A 16,064-nucleotide genomic window follows, 5' to 3' on the forward strand; every position below is an offset into this window, starting at 1 on the left:
GTAAGAAAAGGACTTTGCATGTCAGGCTAAGCAGTTGGAATGTTTCATGTAAAATTAAGGAGCCTTGGAATTTTTTAAGCAGTAGAATCACATGGCCAAGTAAGTCTATGTTAGAATACTCATACTAATGACAGTATGGAAGACAGACTAGTGTAGGAAAACTGGCAAAGTGGGAACACGTAAAACACAACAAAGTGAAGCTCTTGAAAAAACTGAGATGTGAGAATCTTTCTCCTAAGGCCCAAATTGAGACGCTGAACTAGATATATGGTTGAAATTTCCAATTCTGAGTTTCTAGTCCATAATTTTAATCTTCTCATGAGTAGGTGATTGTCAAGAAGAATATAAATAGTAAAAATGTTTGCTAAAAGGGATATAGTTATCATTTGTAGAGTATTAGAGCAGCTTTGAATATAGATCTATCAGAGAAACACAGGGAGAAGCCATGTGAAGAAAAAAGAAGCACTTGGCGTGATGCATTTACAAGCCGAGGAACGCAGGCATACACCAGAAGCTCAGAGGAAGCAAGGAAGAATCCTAGCCTAGAGCCTTTGAGATAACAGTTCAGACTTCTAGCCTCCAGAATTTGGCACAATAAATTTATGTTGTTTTGAAAAGAATGAAAGGAAAGAAGGAAGGAAGAAAGGAAGAAGAGAGGGAAGGATGGAAGGAAGGAAGGAAAGAAGGAGGGAGGGAGGGAGGGAGGCAAGGAAGGAAGGAAGGAGGGATAGAGGGAAGGAAAGAAGGAAGGGGCAATAAGCAAGTAAATAGACAGCACAACCCAATACATGTTAGGCTAGAAGTGAGCACAGGATATATAGGAGCAGAAGAGGGCACCTTGGAGAAGCCAGGTAAGGCTTCCTGGAAGAGGTAACCTGGTGCTTACTTTTGGAATTTGAGTAGGAATAAGCTTAAAGGGAAATGTCGAAGTGGAAGACCGTTCTTGGCTGAGATGAACACATGGGACCCTGTGTTCCATGGGAAAACCATGCTCTTTAGAGCTAACTAGGTTTCATTTCTGAGTCCATCACCTACTATGAATGATGAAAAGTTATTCCTTCCTGCCCCTCTGTTCCTTCATCAATCAAATGGAGGAAGGAACAAAAAACTGTTCTAGATAAAAGAGGAGTCATAAGCAGGAACTCAAGCATAATAGAAGCCAAGGGGTGGTAACTTTGTCCAGAGAGTAGTAAGGAAGTTTAACGGAATATGACTACATCCTCTTTGATTTAAAGTAGATTCCTTATAATTGTGTTTAAACACAATTTTTTTTTTTTGGAATCAGGTTTCTCTTCGACATTTTTTTAAATGACATTGATAATTCCTGTTGCATAGTTCTAAAAATGATGATATGGATTTTGCCTGGAGACCTAAAAAAGTGAGGTTAGATACAGCTAGAGTGCTCCAATATTAATAAGAGCCATTAAAACTTTTACAGCATAGTTGCTGGTGACCAAAGGTTATTCCATTGTACGTATGTTTATTCCAGAAGCATATTTGGAAAAGTCTTAACTGGGGCTCAAATCAATTTTTAATTTCCACACCATGAACATCTTATTTCAGCCCATATTCACACACCCGCAAATGCATGCCCTTTATAATGTATCAATGTCAACATATACTAACAAACAAAAAAGAAGAAGAAATGGAGAACACACAGGAGGGGATACATTATAGTTCCCTGAATAAATTGTAGTGAACACCTGTCTAAGACCATCCTTTTGTTGTTGTTGTTTATTAGATTCAGAGCATCTTCCTTCTGTCAGTTCCTTGTCTATTGGACAATATATAAACTTGTAAAGTTTATCATTATGTTAAACACGTTTGGATGCGAAGGTAGTGGTGGGAGACTCTAGGGAGGAAATGGAAGCAGACAGATGAATCATAAAAAGGAGATAGAAGAGGGCTTTAGGGCAATGAACTTTTTGGGGTCCCGGGTAATGCCATCCAAGAAGCTGACAGTAACCTCATGACACCAGAATATACACTAGAAGGAGAGACGTGCCTCTTTGCTCACTGACCAAGCAGCTGAATACAAAGTTGAGGGGAAGGTGATCAATGAACCTCTGGCCCTGACTGTCACCATCTCACCCCAGTGCCTCCTATAAGACTGGAGTCAGCCCTTAATTGTGTCAAACTTATGTTGAAAAGCCATGGGTTGACTTTCTCCTCCTAGGAGCTGTGTGACAATGAGTTAGCAAGAGGTTTCAGGAGCTCTTCTTAGGGTACTTAGGGAGTCACTGATTGCATCAAACATCCTAAGAAGGTGAGATCAATATCTGTAGAGCTCTAGAAGAAATGGTTGAAGTGTTTTAGACCTAAACTGGAATACTGGGGAAGATATAGAATAAATACCTTGATAGTCTCCTGGTTGAGATTACTGACATCTAAGATGGATGGTTGCTAGGCAGGTGTTGGTAAAGATGTATAAAATGGAAGTGATTTCTAAAATGGATAGGTACATACAGAATGTGTGCATGAATGACCCACACAGTGGGATGGTAAGAGAGTCCCAAATAACTTCAAGGAATGTGGTCCTTGTCACCATGCCTGACACATAATTATCACATGCTGATTTATTTTATTGGGTTGAATTATATATTAAAAACCCAAGTTCTTAGAAGGAGCCAGAAAGAGCATGCCAGCCACCATCCCTTCCCCTGGCAGGCCCTTTCCCTTCCCCTGGCAGGTGGGAAGGCAGGGAAAGATGGGCCCTTTCCCTTCCCCTGGAAGACCTCTTACCTCATGTCTGAGCTCCTCTCTGCACCAAATATGCTACTGCTAGGGAGCTATGATTAGTTTTTTTTTGTTTTTATGTTATTTTATTTTATTTTTATTGATTAGTTTTTAAGTGAGAAAATACACCCCCAATGGAAATTGATGGTGATCAGAACCAAAAGGAAAGGAGGAATGAAGGAAACCAGGATTAGCGGTAGGGAGCTTCTGCTATTGGCTGACTCTGTTGGGTAACTGCCTCATTACTCCAAATTATTCTCTCCTATTCTGCCTAGATTACTTTACAATCTTATTTCACATTACATATTCTGAAATTCCAGGAAGGCAATTAGGAAAAAAGGGAGTTCTAGGAAATGGTAGGAATTGAAGAGAGCGTGGGAAAAGATTTTATCTTATTAAAGTTTTCACAATCCAGTTACAAAATAGACTTGTGGTTGTTTGATTTTCCAAACTGGTATTTTGGTTTCTGATAACACACACACACATACACACACATACACGCACACACACGCACACACAAAAGTATTTCAGCTATGCTCAGGATTTTTAATATGGACCTAGATGCTATAGTCACAAGATATATAATACCTTTTAAGAATGTGAATAATGAAAAGATTGAGACATAGGTCCCTAGAAAACAGTCACAATCAATTAAAAGACAATCTGATCATATTTTTGCATTTATGGCTCCTATCTTTAATTCTAATGTCTAATGTTTGTCTTTTAAGGAAGCTTACAAGTTCGCTACCAGCTAAGCAAGGAAGAAACCCATGTATTCACCATCGATACAGAGAACTTTGCCAACAGAAGACTGCACCACCTGAAGATTAACCGAGAGGGCAGAGTGTTTACCATTCAGGTACCTTACTTCCCTTCTTCTCATTCAGCCAAATGTGCATTTGGTGCTCAATACAATTTTTCTGAGCTTCGACCCTGAGCCAACTGTGCAGCCAAGTTCTGGGGACAGGTAAAAACCACACTCAGCCCTAGCCTTTGGAGAATTAGAATAGTGGTCCTCAGGGGGCATCCCCCTCATCAGCATCAGTATCACTTGGGACCTTGTAAGAAATACTAATTTTTGGGCTCCATGTCAGATCTACTTAATCAGAAACTTTTCTGTGGGGAGGGGGAGCAGGTTATGCTGATGCCTGTTCAGTTTTGATAACCCTTGAACTGTAGCATAATGAGGAAATCACAAGGGATGGGTAAAGGCTGTGGGAGGAGTGTGCACAGGTGATACAGGAGCATGGATGAGGGCACCCACCTCATCTGGGCATCAGGTACGGGTAACCCTGAACAACAAGGAGGGGAGGTTAGGGGCACCAACACCCCACCCAGTCAAAAACTTGAGTATAACTTATAGGTGGCCCTCACTGTCTTCAGTTCCTCTGTATCCACAGTTCCCCATCTGTGGATTCAACAAATGGAGGATCCTGTAGTACTGTTGTATATATTTACTATTGAAAAAATTCCTCGTATAGATGGACCTGCACAGTTCAAACACATGTTGTCCAAAGATCAATGGTACTTACATTCTGGAGGAAGTTAGGAGTAAATTGAGTCTTGACGTTGATTTCAAATTGGCTGGGTGGGGAAGAAAGAGGCAGAGGGTCCCAGTGAGCCCCTGCAAATCTGTCTGAAAGAGCAGAGTGTGTGTCAGGCACTCCACAGAATTCCCGGGGTCTTGGTACAAAGAGGAGCATCAGGCAATAGTGGATCGCAATAGAAAATGGGCAGAGTCCAGACCATCCTCCTTTAGAATCATGACATCAGGTGAGCTCTTAAATCTGCCCAGAAATCACCCCTTAGTCTTTGTTAATTCATCCATCCTCCTGATCTCCTAGATGGCAATTTTAAACTTTCCCTCTCTCTCCTTAGACTGCCGACAATTGCAATTCAATCTCCACTCTTGGTAGATGACTTCATTTCCTTCTTTCTGTGAAAGAATGTAGCATTCAGAAGAGAACATCCACACAATCTCAGCACATTTCTCCACCTGCTTCCATCTGTGTCTGTGTACCTCTTTCCCTCCTATTGCTGAAAACAAACAACTAATGGCTCTAGCGAAGACCTGACCAATCACTTGTGGGCCAGATCTCATACCTAGTGGACAGCATCACTGCAGCATTACCCTCCTTGCCTTTCTTTACGGCATTTTTCCAGCTCTACTTAATGGCTTCCCAAAGCATAAAGCATGCAAGTATTACAGGCATTAAAGAAAACCAAAAACATGAACAAAAAAGTACTGTGTCAGGAGGGAAGGAAAACTCACTCTCTTATCTGACTCCATATACTGCCCCATTTTCTCTTTCAGTTTATTGCCCAGTTCCTTGGAAATGTTGATTATAGGCTTGGTCTCCAAATTTCCTCTTCCTTTTTCTTAAACCTACCCAATGAAGGTTTGTCACTGAGCGGACACAAAATCACACTTCTCAAGAGAACAGTGGCTGGATCTTGCCGAATCCAATGGTCTTTTCCTCATTTGTCTTTCACTGACATTTGACACAGTGACCTTTTCTTTTGTATATATTCTTTTCCATTATGGATTATTACAGGATATTGAGTATAGTTCCCTGTGCTATACAGCAGGACCTTGTTGTTTATCTATTTTATATATAGTAGTGTGTTTATATTAATCTCAACCTCCCAATTTATCCCTCACCCACTCCCTTTCCCCTTTGGTAACCGTAAGTTTGTTTTCTATGTCTGTGAGTCTGTTTCTGTTTCATAACTAAGTTCATCTGTATTATTTTTTAGATCCCACATATGAGTGATATCATATGACATCTGTCTTTCTCTGTCTGGTTTACTTCACTTAGTTTGATAATCTCTAGGTCCATCCATGTTACTGCAAATGACATTATTTCATTCTATTTTATGGCTGGGTAATATTACATTGTATGTATATATCATATCTTCTTTACCTGTTCATCTGTCGATGGACACTTCGATTGCTTCCCTGTCCTGGCTATTGCAGATATGAACGTTGTTATGAACGTTGGGGTTCATGTATGTTTTCTAATTAGAGTTTTCTCTGGATATTTGCCTGGGAATGGGATTGCTGGATCACATGAGTTGCCTTTAACTGACATACCCCTGCACCTCTTTTTGTTCCCCTACAGCCTCTTCTGAACACAGCAACTTGAGTGATCCTATTAAAACATTAGTCAGATCGTGACACTCTTGTGTCCAGACCCCTTCCATGGTTTCCTTTCTTATGTAGAGTAAAGCCAAAGAACTTTCAGTGGCTTAAGAGCACCTTCATGACCGCACACCCCTTGCTCGCTTCCTGCTGTGACTTCTCTGATCTCACCTATTCCTGTCCCCTCTGTAACTCCACACAGGCCACTCTGGCCTGCTTGCTATTTCCAGAGCTCTTGAATATGCTTGAGTTTGCTTTGCCTAGAACACGATTGTTCATGTATCTACATTGCTTACCTGTACTTGTACTTCCTTCAGGACTTCACTCAAAATTTGACTCAAGGATGTCATCTTTGGGTGCCTTATTTAATACAGCAATCCAGCTCCTTGACTTCAATCCTAAACCACTTAAGCACTATCTAACACTCGATACAACTTATCTATTTATCTAGTTTCTTGTCCTATCTCTCTCCTCTAGAATGTAAGCTTCATGAGGACAGGGATTCTTGTTTATTTTCATTACCATGGAACCTCCAATTTATCAAGCAGTGTCTCACATATAGCAGGTCCTTAATAAATATTTTTGACCTAGGTGAATTAACTCCACAAGGCTTATGTGGAGAAGATTAACTTAGCCCTGTGGAGAGGGGAAGGGAAACCACTGGATTTTAGGCAGGGAAATTAGCATGGGTAGCCTTTTGTTTCCAGAGGCTCACTGTGATTGCTCCATGGAAATACACATTTGGGAGCTATGAGATATAGGACAGAGACCAGGCAGGAAGAGAAGATAAAGGCCTCAAGTTGTGCAATGGGGTAGCCAATGAGAGGAAGACTTGAGAAAGGTCTGGAAGGAACGTCAGTAGCCTTAGCTGACTGTCTGGATATGGATTATGGGATAAGTCAAGACTGAATATTCGTTTTTTTGATTGAGGGGAAGTTCAGGAGTCATTGGCAAATATAGGACACAATCACAATTCCTGAATGATAATTTAATGGACTCACCTCTAATATTGACTCTTGAAATAAGAGTTAAAAGTCTTTGGGTTGAAGCCAGATTAGAGGACAAAGGAGGTGGGAATGATGACATCTTTTTTGAACATGTCTTGACTGAGGCCTCGATGGGACATCTAGGCTGCATGCTGGCGGGCATTTGCATATATGATCCCTTCTCTGTTTCTTTCTATTTCCTATCTTCTTTCCACAAACAAAAGGCACAAATAGGGCAGTGAGAGAACAATGGGGTACTCCCTTCTCTTCTCCATCTCAAGGGTTCCCACCAATCAATCAATAGTCAATGATAAGCACATATCTGTGGATGACATACCATTTCCAAAGCACAGAAGTAGTAGAAAAAAATTGGAGATGGAGAGTTTCTTTGTTTTTTAACTTTAAATCAATTTATTGACACAGTCACATGACATACTTGTCTCTGTGACACTCCCACCCCCCCAACCACCCTTGCCTTATCTCTTCTCCTTCCTCCCTACTTAGAACAAGCCTTCCCTGGAGGTCCAGTGGTTAGGACGCTGTGCTTTCGCTGCCGAGGGCGCAGGTTCAGTCCCTGGTTGGGGAACTAAGATCCCGTGTGTCTTGCACAGCCAAATTTAAAAAGCAACAACAACAAAAACAAAAAAAATAGAAGAAAAAAAAGGAACAAGCTATTTAGTAAAAACAGAAAGGGGTAAGCTACTGCTCCATCTCAGTCTCAGGCATTACTCAGAATCAGTTATAAAGAGAAGGCAGATGGTTAGCACTATACTCAGCCAGCCAGAGGCCTCCAGTAGCTACAAACAGACCCTCCCTCAAGGTATAGTCTTGAGTTGCTAGTCCTTCTCCTCTCTGCTCTGTGTGACTCTAGGAAGGAGTCCTTAGGGACCAGGGCTGCAGGCAAGAGTGAGAAATCCTGGTGATGATTTGAGAATTGTAATTTGGCCAGTGGTTTCTAAGGCTCAGGTGCCCCGACCTGTGCCCTGGTGGTGGAGGTAATCTACAGGGTCCCTACTTAAAATATATTAATGTCATTAAACAGATTAACCCAGGTTACCAAAATGCCAGCACAATTATGAGCTGCAAAGAAGGAGGAGGCCCAGCATTTTCAATCCATGGAGTTAATGTCTTCCTTTGAGAGGTGAAGACCCTGAGATCAAGAGAGGCAACCCTAGTGCGGGACAGGCTCGGGTGTAAATCCCAGCTCCACCACTTATGCTCTGGGATCTTAGACGGGTTATGCACCTTTCTGAGGTTCAGTCTATTTATCTGTAAAAAAAGTTTGAGTGTTGTGGGGATGGGCTGGAGTGCAAATGCAGCGGAGCTCAGTCAGTTCTGGTAAAGGTTCTGTGAAAGAGCATAACTAAAGGACCAAGCACAAAGCTTGGCATCTAGGGCTTACAAAAAAAAAAAAGAAAGAAAGAAAGAAAGAAAAAAAGAAAAAGATTTGTTCAATTTCCCTCCTTTTCTCATCTCATTTAATGACTTGACAAGACCACTGGGCATCCTTGATTCTGAGATTAACAAAGCTTCTCGAGGCCAGATTACAAATTTTAGGCACACTAAAGTTTAAAGGACTGTGGTACTTCACTCCCTCACCACCTCACCAACAGCAGTTAAAAAGAAAAGCAATCCTAAAGCATAAAATAAACATAAGGGAATATAACATAATAATGTATTTCTCGTTGAAGACTTCAGTGATTGCCTAGCCCCTATCATAAAGATTGAGGTCCTAGAAATAAATATTTGTGGGACAACCCCCCACTTTTTTTGCTTTTGCCCTGTGCATTTGCTAAGCTTTTCAAATGGGTAACCCAGCACCTGAGTCAGTACTAAGGGTGCCCTCAGGTGCACTCAAGTGCCCTCACTCCACGTCAGGGCTGGAATCCATTCCCCAACTATCTCAAGCCTTCTTTGAATCATCCTACCTTCATCTCCAAACCTTTATAAATACTTATTAAAAAAATAACCCTTTGATTAAGTGTCATTCACCTCCTTCTCCCCCTTATTTGTCATCTGGTTAAAGTAGAAAGGACCAGGTAAGTTCCCACAAAACAGAACAGTAGGACAAGAATGACTCATATACTAGAACAATTAGCTCTTCCAAGTGTGACAGTGTTGAGGGAATCACTTGCATAGGAAATTGATCCTTTGGAGCCTGGGGAGGAGATGAGAGGCAGAAGCTAGAGGAATCTGAGCTCAACCTTCAGTTCTAAGAATCCTTCTGCTGCTCTCCACTCAGCAGGAAATTCCCACTCACTTTAGCCTCCTCTCCAACCTGGGCAACAAAACATGAGAAAAGGCACCCTGCCCCTTGCTGGAAGAGACAGTCCCAGAGTGTAGGTGAGAGCTCTGAGATAAGGCAGAGAGAAAACTCCTTCAGAGCAAGGACTGAATCTGGGCATTAAATAGATTGCAGGTGAGGACCATGGGTATGAAAAACCCTATGTTGTATAAAGGTGTGGAGGCCACCAGGGAAGCCAGAGGCATCCTGGTGTTGTGATGGATGCTGTCTTCATAGCCCAAAAGATAGAAAGGGAATCAGTACAGGATGTTTGTTTATTCACCCAACAAACCTATCTTTGGAGTTACTTTCCCAGTTTCTGTAGTAGGACCTACAGAAAACATATATCAGTAAGATGTCCTCGAAGAGCCAATAGTTTAGTGGGGAAGAATGAGGGGGAGAGAGAGAGAGAGAGAGAGAGCAGATCATTAAAATACAGCATCTTAAATGCAAGGTTAGAGGTAGAAAAAAATAAAAAGGCACCATGAAAGAGAGAACAGGATCAATTAATCTAACCAAGGCATCAAAGAAATCTTCCGAGAGGAGGTGGAGTGGACTTTGGGAACACTTAGAACAGTATCTGGCACATAGAAGATGCTCAAACATTTGTTGAATGAATTTTGTAGAAATTCAGAAATAAGAACACACAGTGATTGTCTACAAGCTGCTCAAGCATCTAGAGGGATATGGACAAGTAAAGCAAACTCCATATTGTGTGGTTGGCCGGCCACATACTGAGGGGACACTGCTATGTGATGCTGTGTGGCCTTGCCCAAGTTTGTGATCTCTGTGACATCAGTTCCACCATCTGAAATACAGCGATAATATCTATTTCACAGTATTATAGGGAAGAATGCATTTTGAAGGATACTTCAGTATGGTGTCTCATACATACCAAGTCTTCAATAAATAACAAGTATTATTAAAGTATAATTTCATGAATGAAAAAGAAATAAACCATATAATCACATGTCACAAGTCATAGCCACTGACTTCCTTCACAGCAAAAACCACCGCAGGACCCAGAGTCCTGGAAGAGGGTCACTGAGCAGCAGTGGGTGCAGAAGGAGGGTCCTGGTGGTGGGAGCTGGGAGCACTGGGTATGTGTCCTGATCAGCTGCTCCCCAAGGGGAGCCCGGGGACGGGCACGCAGCTGACGAGGTCTTAGTCTCCTCTTCCTACAGATTAACTGTGATATGTTACAAGGATCCTTCCCAGGGATAACATCATATGAATATTCAGAGTAGAGCCGGGAAGAAACTGGTAGGGTTTGACTAGACAGAGAAAACCTGGGGATGGATGGGAAACGATGCCTTGAAATGGGGAGGAGAACAAAGAGATGGAACTGGAATTAACAATGTGTGTGGAAAGGACGGTTCCCTAAAGAATGACCCTAGAGATAAAGTCCCAAAGAATCCCCCTTGTGGCTTTCACTCATCTGCAAGATGGGATTATCATCTGTTCATGTTGGTGGCAACCGTTCAGCTAGCCTCCCCTCCCCAGGGTCAAACCTTTTGTCAAACTGAAATATTCACTCAGGAAAATCCCCCAGGGCACCCATGAATGAGGCCAGGTCAGAATGATTGGAGCAAAGGAGATGGTAATGGTTTTAAGGACCAAATGGGGAGAAGGGGGGAGAGATTGGGAATGAATACCTGCTTTCCCTTTAATGTTAATCCTGCACAGTGAGCATTCTTGAAAGGCTTCATTTGTTTGCTTGTTTGCAGCAAAGAATTTGGTGAGAAACTCTCAGTGGGGAGATAAATACCTGTCAAAAGCTGTATAGAATTTCCCAGGGAGGAGACTTGTGTGAAAGCCTTTATTTCACCAAGAATAAAGAAACGGGTATTTTATGTGCATTGTGGGAGAATTAGTGAGACATTTCTCATCTCTCCAGAGAGAAAGTCCCAGAGAGGGCTCTTCCCTGTGTGTGTTTTCAAAGCTGTTTCATACGGGAGTGTTTCATGTGCTGGACATGCGGACCTCTGCTGATGCCTCTTTGTTTTCTCTTTTCCTGCAGATGGATCAGCACCTCCGACTCAGTTATAACTTCTCCTCAGAGGTTGAGTTCAGAGCCATCAGGTCCCTCACTTTGGGCAAAGTCACAGGTTTGTTTTTCTAGTCCATGCCTTTCCAGCAAGCTCTGTTAAAATAAATAAAGTAATAAATAATTTTCACCAGGGGAAGCACCAAGATGCGTATAATATCCAAGATATAGAACCAAGAGTCCTACTATGGGAGGCTGAGAGGTACGTGTGGCAGGACCACAAAGTGGCATGTATATCTACTTTGTAGAATCCCGAGTAAGGTAAATGAACAAAGTGATTCACCAAAATAATTATTTTTACCTAATTTCAAATTAATTAAAGCGTTTACTGCATTCTTTTAGTTAAATTTATGTAAATTTTACTTAAATAATTTAAGGATTTGAACAACCCAATTATTTAATTCTGTAAGTCCTTAATCTGTTTTCTAATTTATTGAAAATTCAAAAGAGGATTGGAATCTCCTACGATAATAATGGATGTTCTTTTTTCCTACAGGAAGTTCTGTGAATTTTCATTTTATGTCTAATGATGACTTTTATTAGGTGTAGGCAAGATTGAAATTTTTATATCTTCTCAGTGAATTGAACTTTTTTTTCACACTGAAGTAATATTTTTTAACTTTAATGTCTCTGTGCTTAATCTAGTTTGTTATTAATATAGCTAATTCGTTTTTGCTTTAGTTAGTATTTGCCTGGTATATCATTTTCCATATTTCCCTTTCAGTCTTTTCTTTGTTTAGCCTTATATATGATCTTGTGAAGAGCTATAGCTAAATACCGCATTTTTATCCAGTTTGGCCATCTTCTATTTTATAAATTGGCAAATGTAAGCCCTGTGCATTTGGGGGTTACTTGTATGATTGGGTTTATTTCTGCCTCCTTATTTTCTACTTGTCAACTTTCCTGTGATTCTAGCATGTTCTTTCTTATTCTCTCAGTCACAATACAGTGTAGAAAACATTAGTAACCCAAGGCATTTTAAGCAGGAATGGATTTAACTCAGGAAATAAGTTGCTTTTAAAATTGTGGCCGCACTTACAGTGTGCATTCTTGTTAGAGTCTTTTGGAGTAACTCCCCAGGCAGCTCTCAGCTCATGAGTGGGGAGCTATTAACTCCCAGGCCATCCCTAATGTGAGGCTAGAGTCCAGATGCCACTGTGGCCGCAGTGGCATGTGTCAACTCCCAAGAGGCAGAGAAAGTCTCTTAAAAAGGGTGGCAGAGAATACTTCAGGTTACCATGACTTTGCTGGCCAGTAGAAAAAGCTGAAAAGGCAGAAACATGACTCATGTCACGCTATAGCCTTCCAGATTCATAAACAGTACTTAATTTCCAGAAAGTAATGTGCATCCAGAAATCTATCTGCTGTCAGGTCTGGGAAATGTCAGTTTTAGTTGCTAAAATGGCAATTGAATGAGCCAATCAACAGTGACTGACTTCTAGATTGAATTTTAAATTTCTTTCTTATTCCATTCCCCTCTCCTACTATTATTTCATGTAGACACTGCTTTTTTGATTTATTAATTCAGTCACGAATTTGTTGGAACCTTCTACTTTCTACCAGATTTGATTTCCTTGTTTCCGAAGTAAATTCTTTTGAATTTTTTTCTGTATAAGGGGTCCTTTATCTGAAAACAGGAGTTCCACCTTTCATCTTTATTCCTGGAAGATAATTTTACTAGACGTACAACTCGACATTGAAGGATTTATCCATCGGTGTGATGGAGCCAGCTCACAGTGGCTCATAAGGACCTGTTACACACATCTCTGCCCAATTCTGCTTTCTGTGATGTCACAAGGGTAGTTTGAAATCAGCCATCCTGGGAGTGTTTACTCCATGGAGCTCAGAAATTCTGCAAGTCAGGGCTCTCCCCACTGCTAGACATCCAGGTTAAACCCTCGCCAGCATAGCACTGGACTCTTCTGATCTGGCTATTGAAAAGCTGGCTGTCAGCCTGTCCTGCCTTTGAAAGTGCTCTGACCACCACCACTCCCAGCACCCAAAACCTACTTTTAAGGTCATTTCTTTTAATTTGGTGTTTGGCAGTCTTATTACCATGTGTCTGATTGTGGGTTTCTTTTTAATTGTCTTATTTGATACGTTTATGTTTTCTGCATTTATTCATTAGTTCCTATTGTATCTAGTTCATATGTATTATTCATATGTATCTATCCACTAGCTCTCAAAAATTCTCAGCATCTCAGTAATGCTTCTTTCTTCTTCTCTCTACTTAATTACTTTCGGCCTGCACTAGATAAACCTTAGACTTTTTAACTCTATCCTCATGTGTCTTACCATCGTCTTATAAATAAGTTTTATTCTTTATATCACTGTCTCGCATTCTGGGATATTCATTGGGTTTTATCTTAAAATTCATTTATGCCTACTATCCCATTAAACTTATTCAATGAATCATTTTTTCATTGATTATGTTTTTTTTTAAGTAATACTTTATCCTTTTTCAAACATGCCTTTTAATTAAGATAATCTTTTGTTCCCACTTATTTTTTAAATCTTTTTATGTCTTTAAGTATTCCATTATTAGTTATTAAACATCTTGTCTCTGATATTCCCAATATTGGAAGTCCATAGGGATCTAAATCTATTATTTTCTGTTTTCTAACTCTTTCCTATGATAGCTTGTTCTCCTATGCTATGTGTGTGTATAAGTACGTGTGTGAGCTCATTTTTGGTTGAAATTAATTTGCAGGAACATTGATGATCAGAAATTGGAAAACTTTCCTCCAGGCAAGATTTGTGTTTGCTTCCGCCTGGTGCCAGGAGGTGCTACCAATTTCAAATTATTTCAGTTTCTCATTTTGGGATTTTTTTCTAGACAGAGAGTGAATATAAATTTAAGCTCAAGGCCTGAATGAGACCAAACCTCTGGTTGAAGTCTCAGAAGAAATGTTATTACTCTTGATATCATAATATGTCATTTTATTATTATTTTTGTTACAGTTTTTTTCAACCCAGAGCCACATCCCAGGTGGAGAGGTTTTATACTTATGCCCTTTTCTGTTAGGTGATTTTATTTATCTTGTCTCCTTTTCACTGATTTGAATGTAAGAGTCATAGGTTGAACATCTTCACCTAGCAATAGCTCAAGGCTAGGATTCCTATTCTTCTTCAAGACGATTTAGGTACTTTTCCTTGATGCAACCTTAATGTTGGTTGATGACTCACTGTCTTGGTTTCATCTTTCTTCCCCCAAAAATCTCCCCCAAACTTAGGATTCCTCTTTGTTTCCTGAAGCTTAGCAGGACATTAAAAATGTGTTGATTGATTTTAATGAAGCAGAATTACTTTTTATAGTAACTGGTCTATTATATGTCCCCTGATACCTAAATACATCTTGAGCCATTGAATCCTCACTTCAACCAAATCAGGAGAATTTTGGGAAGGGAGATCATTAGGGCTGTAAGACCACCAAGCTCTGGCTGTTTTCATGACACCTAGTTTGTGCAATGGCAGCTCTAGAAACATCCTCTTATTTAAAAATTTCTCTCTATTAATCTTTCCACAGTGTATGATATTCCGGTGGCATTTCTGTCTTTTGAATTAAACCCATAATACATAAGATTGAAAGGATGAAAATTTAAAGCAGGGTACTAAATTACTGAGGGCCAGCTTGTCATTTTGTTTTGGAAAATATAGGAAAGAATTTGATTATGGTTGAGGAAGAGTATCCAATAAAATGTCTTCACTGGGCTAAGTGTGGGAGACTCTTGCCTCCCCACCTTCCTTCCCATCCAAATTGCTATAGACAAGAGCACTTGGATACACAATTAACCTCAGCGCTTCTGGTCTATGAAAGATCTATATCTGGAGGTGAAGGAAGATGATATAAACATCAGGTCCATTATTAAGAAGGGACATCCATCCTGCAGACCCTTTGGAAAGAAGCCTCATGCATTGGAAAGAACTCTTATTTGTTATAGGAACGGATGGTGCAGGAGTGGGTACATGGTATTGATGACAAATGCAACCCTACTCCACAATTTTAGAAAAGTCTAGTACTAGGTTAGACATTTTCAACTCTAAAACAAAGATTTGCAAGCACTTTTCATAGGATAGACCAAGGGCGAATAAGTGTAGTAAATCTGGTGTCCCAATTTTCTTCAATACCATTAACAGCATTCTACTGTAAAGCAGAACACATTTATTCATTTTCTTTCTGTAAGAGGAAGAGCCAATTCACCATTCTAGAAGGTAGTTATTTAGTACCAATAATGGTTCTATATGGTATGTGCCTACACACATACCATGATGAATAAAAGTCTCTTTCTTGGGAATTCCTATGATGTCGAGACTAGTCCATGAAAATAGGAGATAAAATCATTGGCATTAAAATTGCATTATGGGTGTTTACCTATGGTAAGTCATGGGCTGTTGTTAGGTTTATTCCTTGGTTTATTAATGTTCTTTGACTTTTAAGAACGATTTCTTGGTTCTGGTCTATTACATGAATGGATTAAAGAGAAGATAACATTAAAAAGAAAAAAAGTGTATATATTTAGGGAAGTCACTCTTTTGAACAAGATCATCTGTTTCTGGAAAATTAATGAATTCTTTAGAAAACATAGAAGCACATTCCTTCGATTCAAATATTGTGACTTACCAGTGTGTTTCTAAGTTTCTGTCTCACTCAACCTTGGTAAAAGAACTTGGACATTCACACAGATGTAGAAATTTAGAGAGCTTGAAACTTCTAAAAGAAGCTGTGTTTTTATTTATATATATATTTTTTAATTAACTTTTTCTGATCCTGGTTTCTCTTAATTTACTCTGTCAGAATATATCATTAAATTTGATGACATATATATATATATACACACACACACACACACACACACACACACACACACA

The 16,064-nt window shown here is 40.0% G+C and overlaps 1 protein-coding gene across 3 annotated transcripts in view; it reads left to right on the forward strand.

Annotated features, from left to right (window-relative positions):
• CNTNAP5 (contactin associated protein family member 5) overlaps window positions 1-16,064 on the forward strand; it is an 866,498-nt gene that overhangs the window by 815,021 nt on the left and 35,413 nt on the right. For all 3 annotated transcript variants that reach the window (XM_060016951.1, XM_060016952.1, XM_060016953.1), the window contains 2 exons: window positions 3,465-3,595; window positions 11,169-11,256. In XM_060016951.1, coding sequence (XP_059872934.1) covers window positions 3,465-3,595; window positions 11,169-11,256 — 219 coding nt within the window. The remainder of the gene's footprint in view (window positions 1-3,464; window positions 3,596-11,168; window positions 11,257-16,064) is intronic.

Source organism: Delphinus delphis, chromosome 7 (genome assembly GCF_949987515.2).
Source record: "Delphinus delphis chromosome 7, mDelDel1.2, whole genome shotgun sequence".
Lineage (NCBI taxonomy): Eukaryota > Metazoa > Chordata > Mammalia > Artiodactyla > Delphinidae > Delphinus > Delphinus delphis.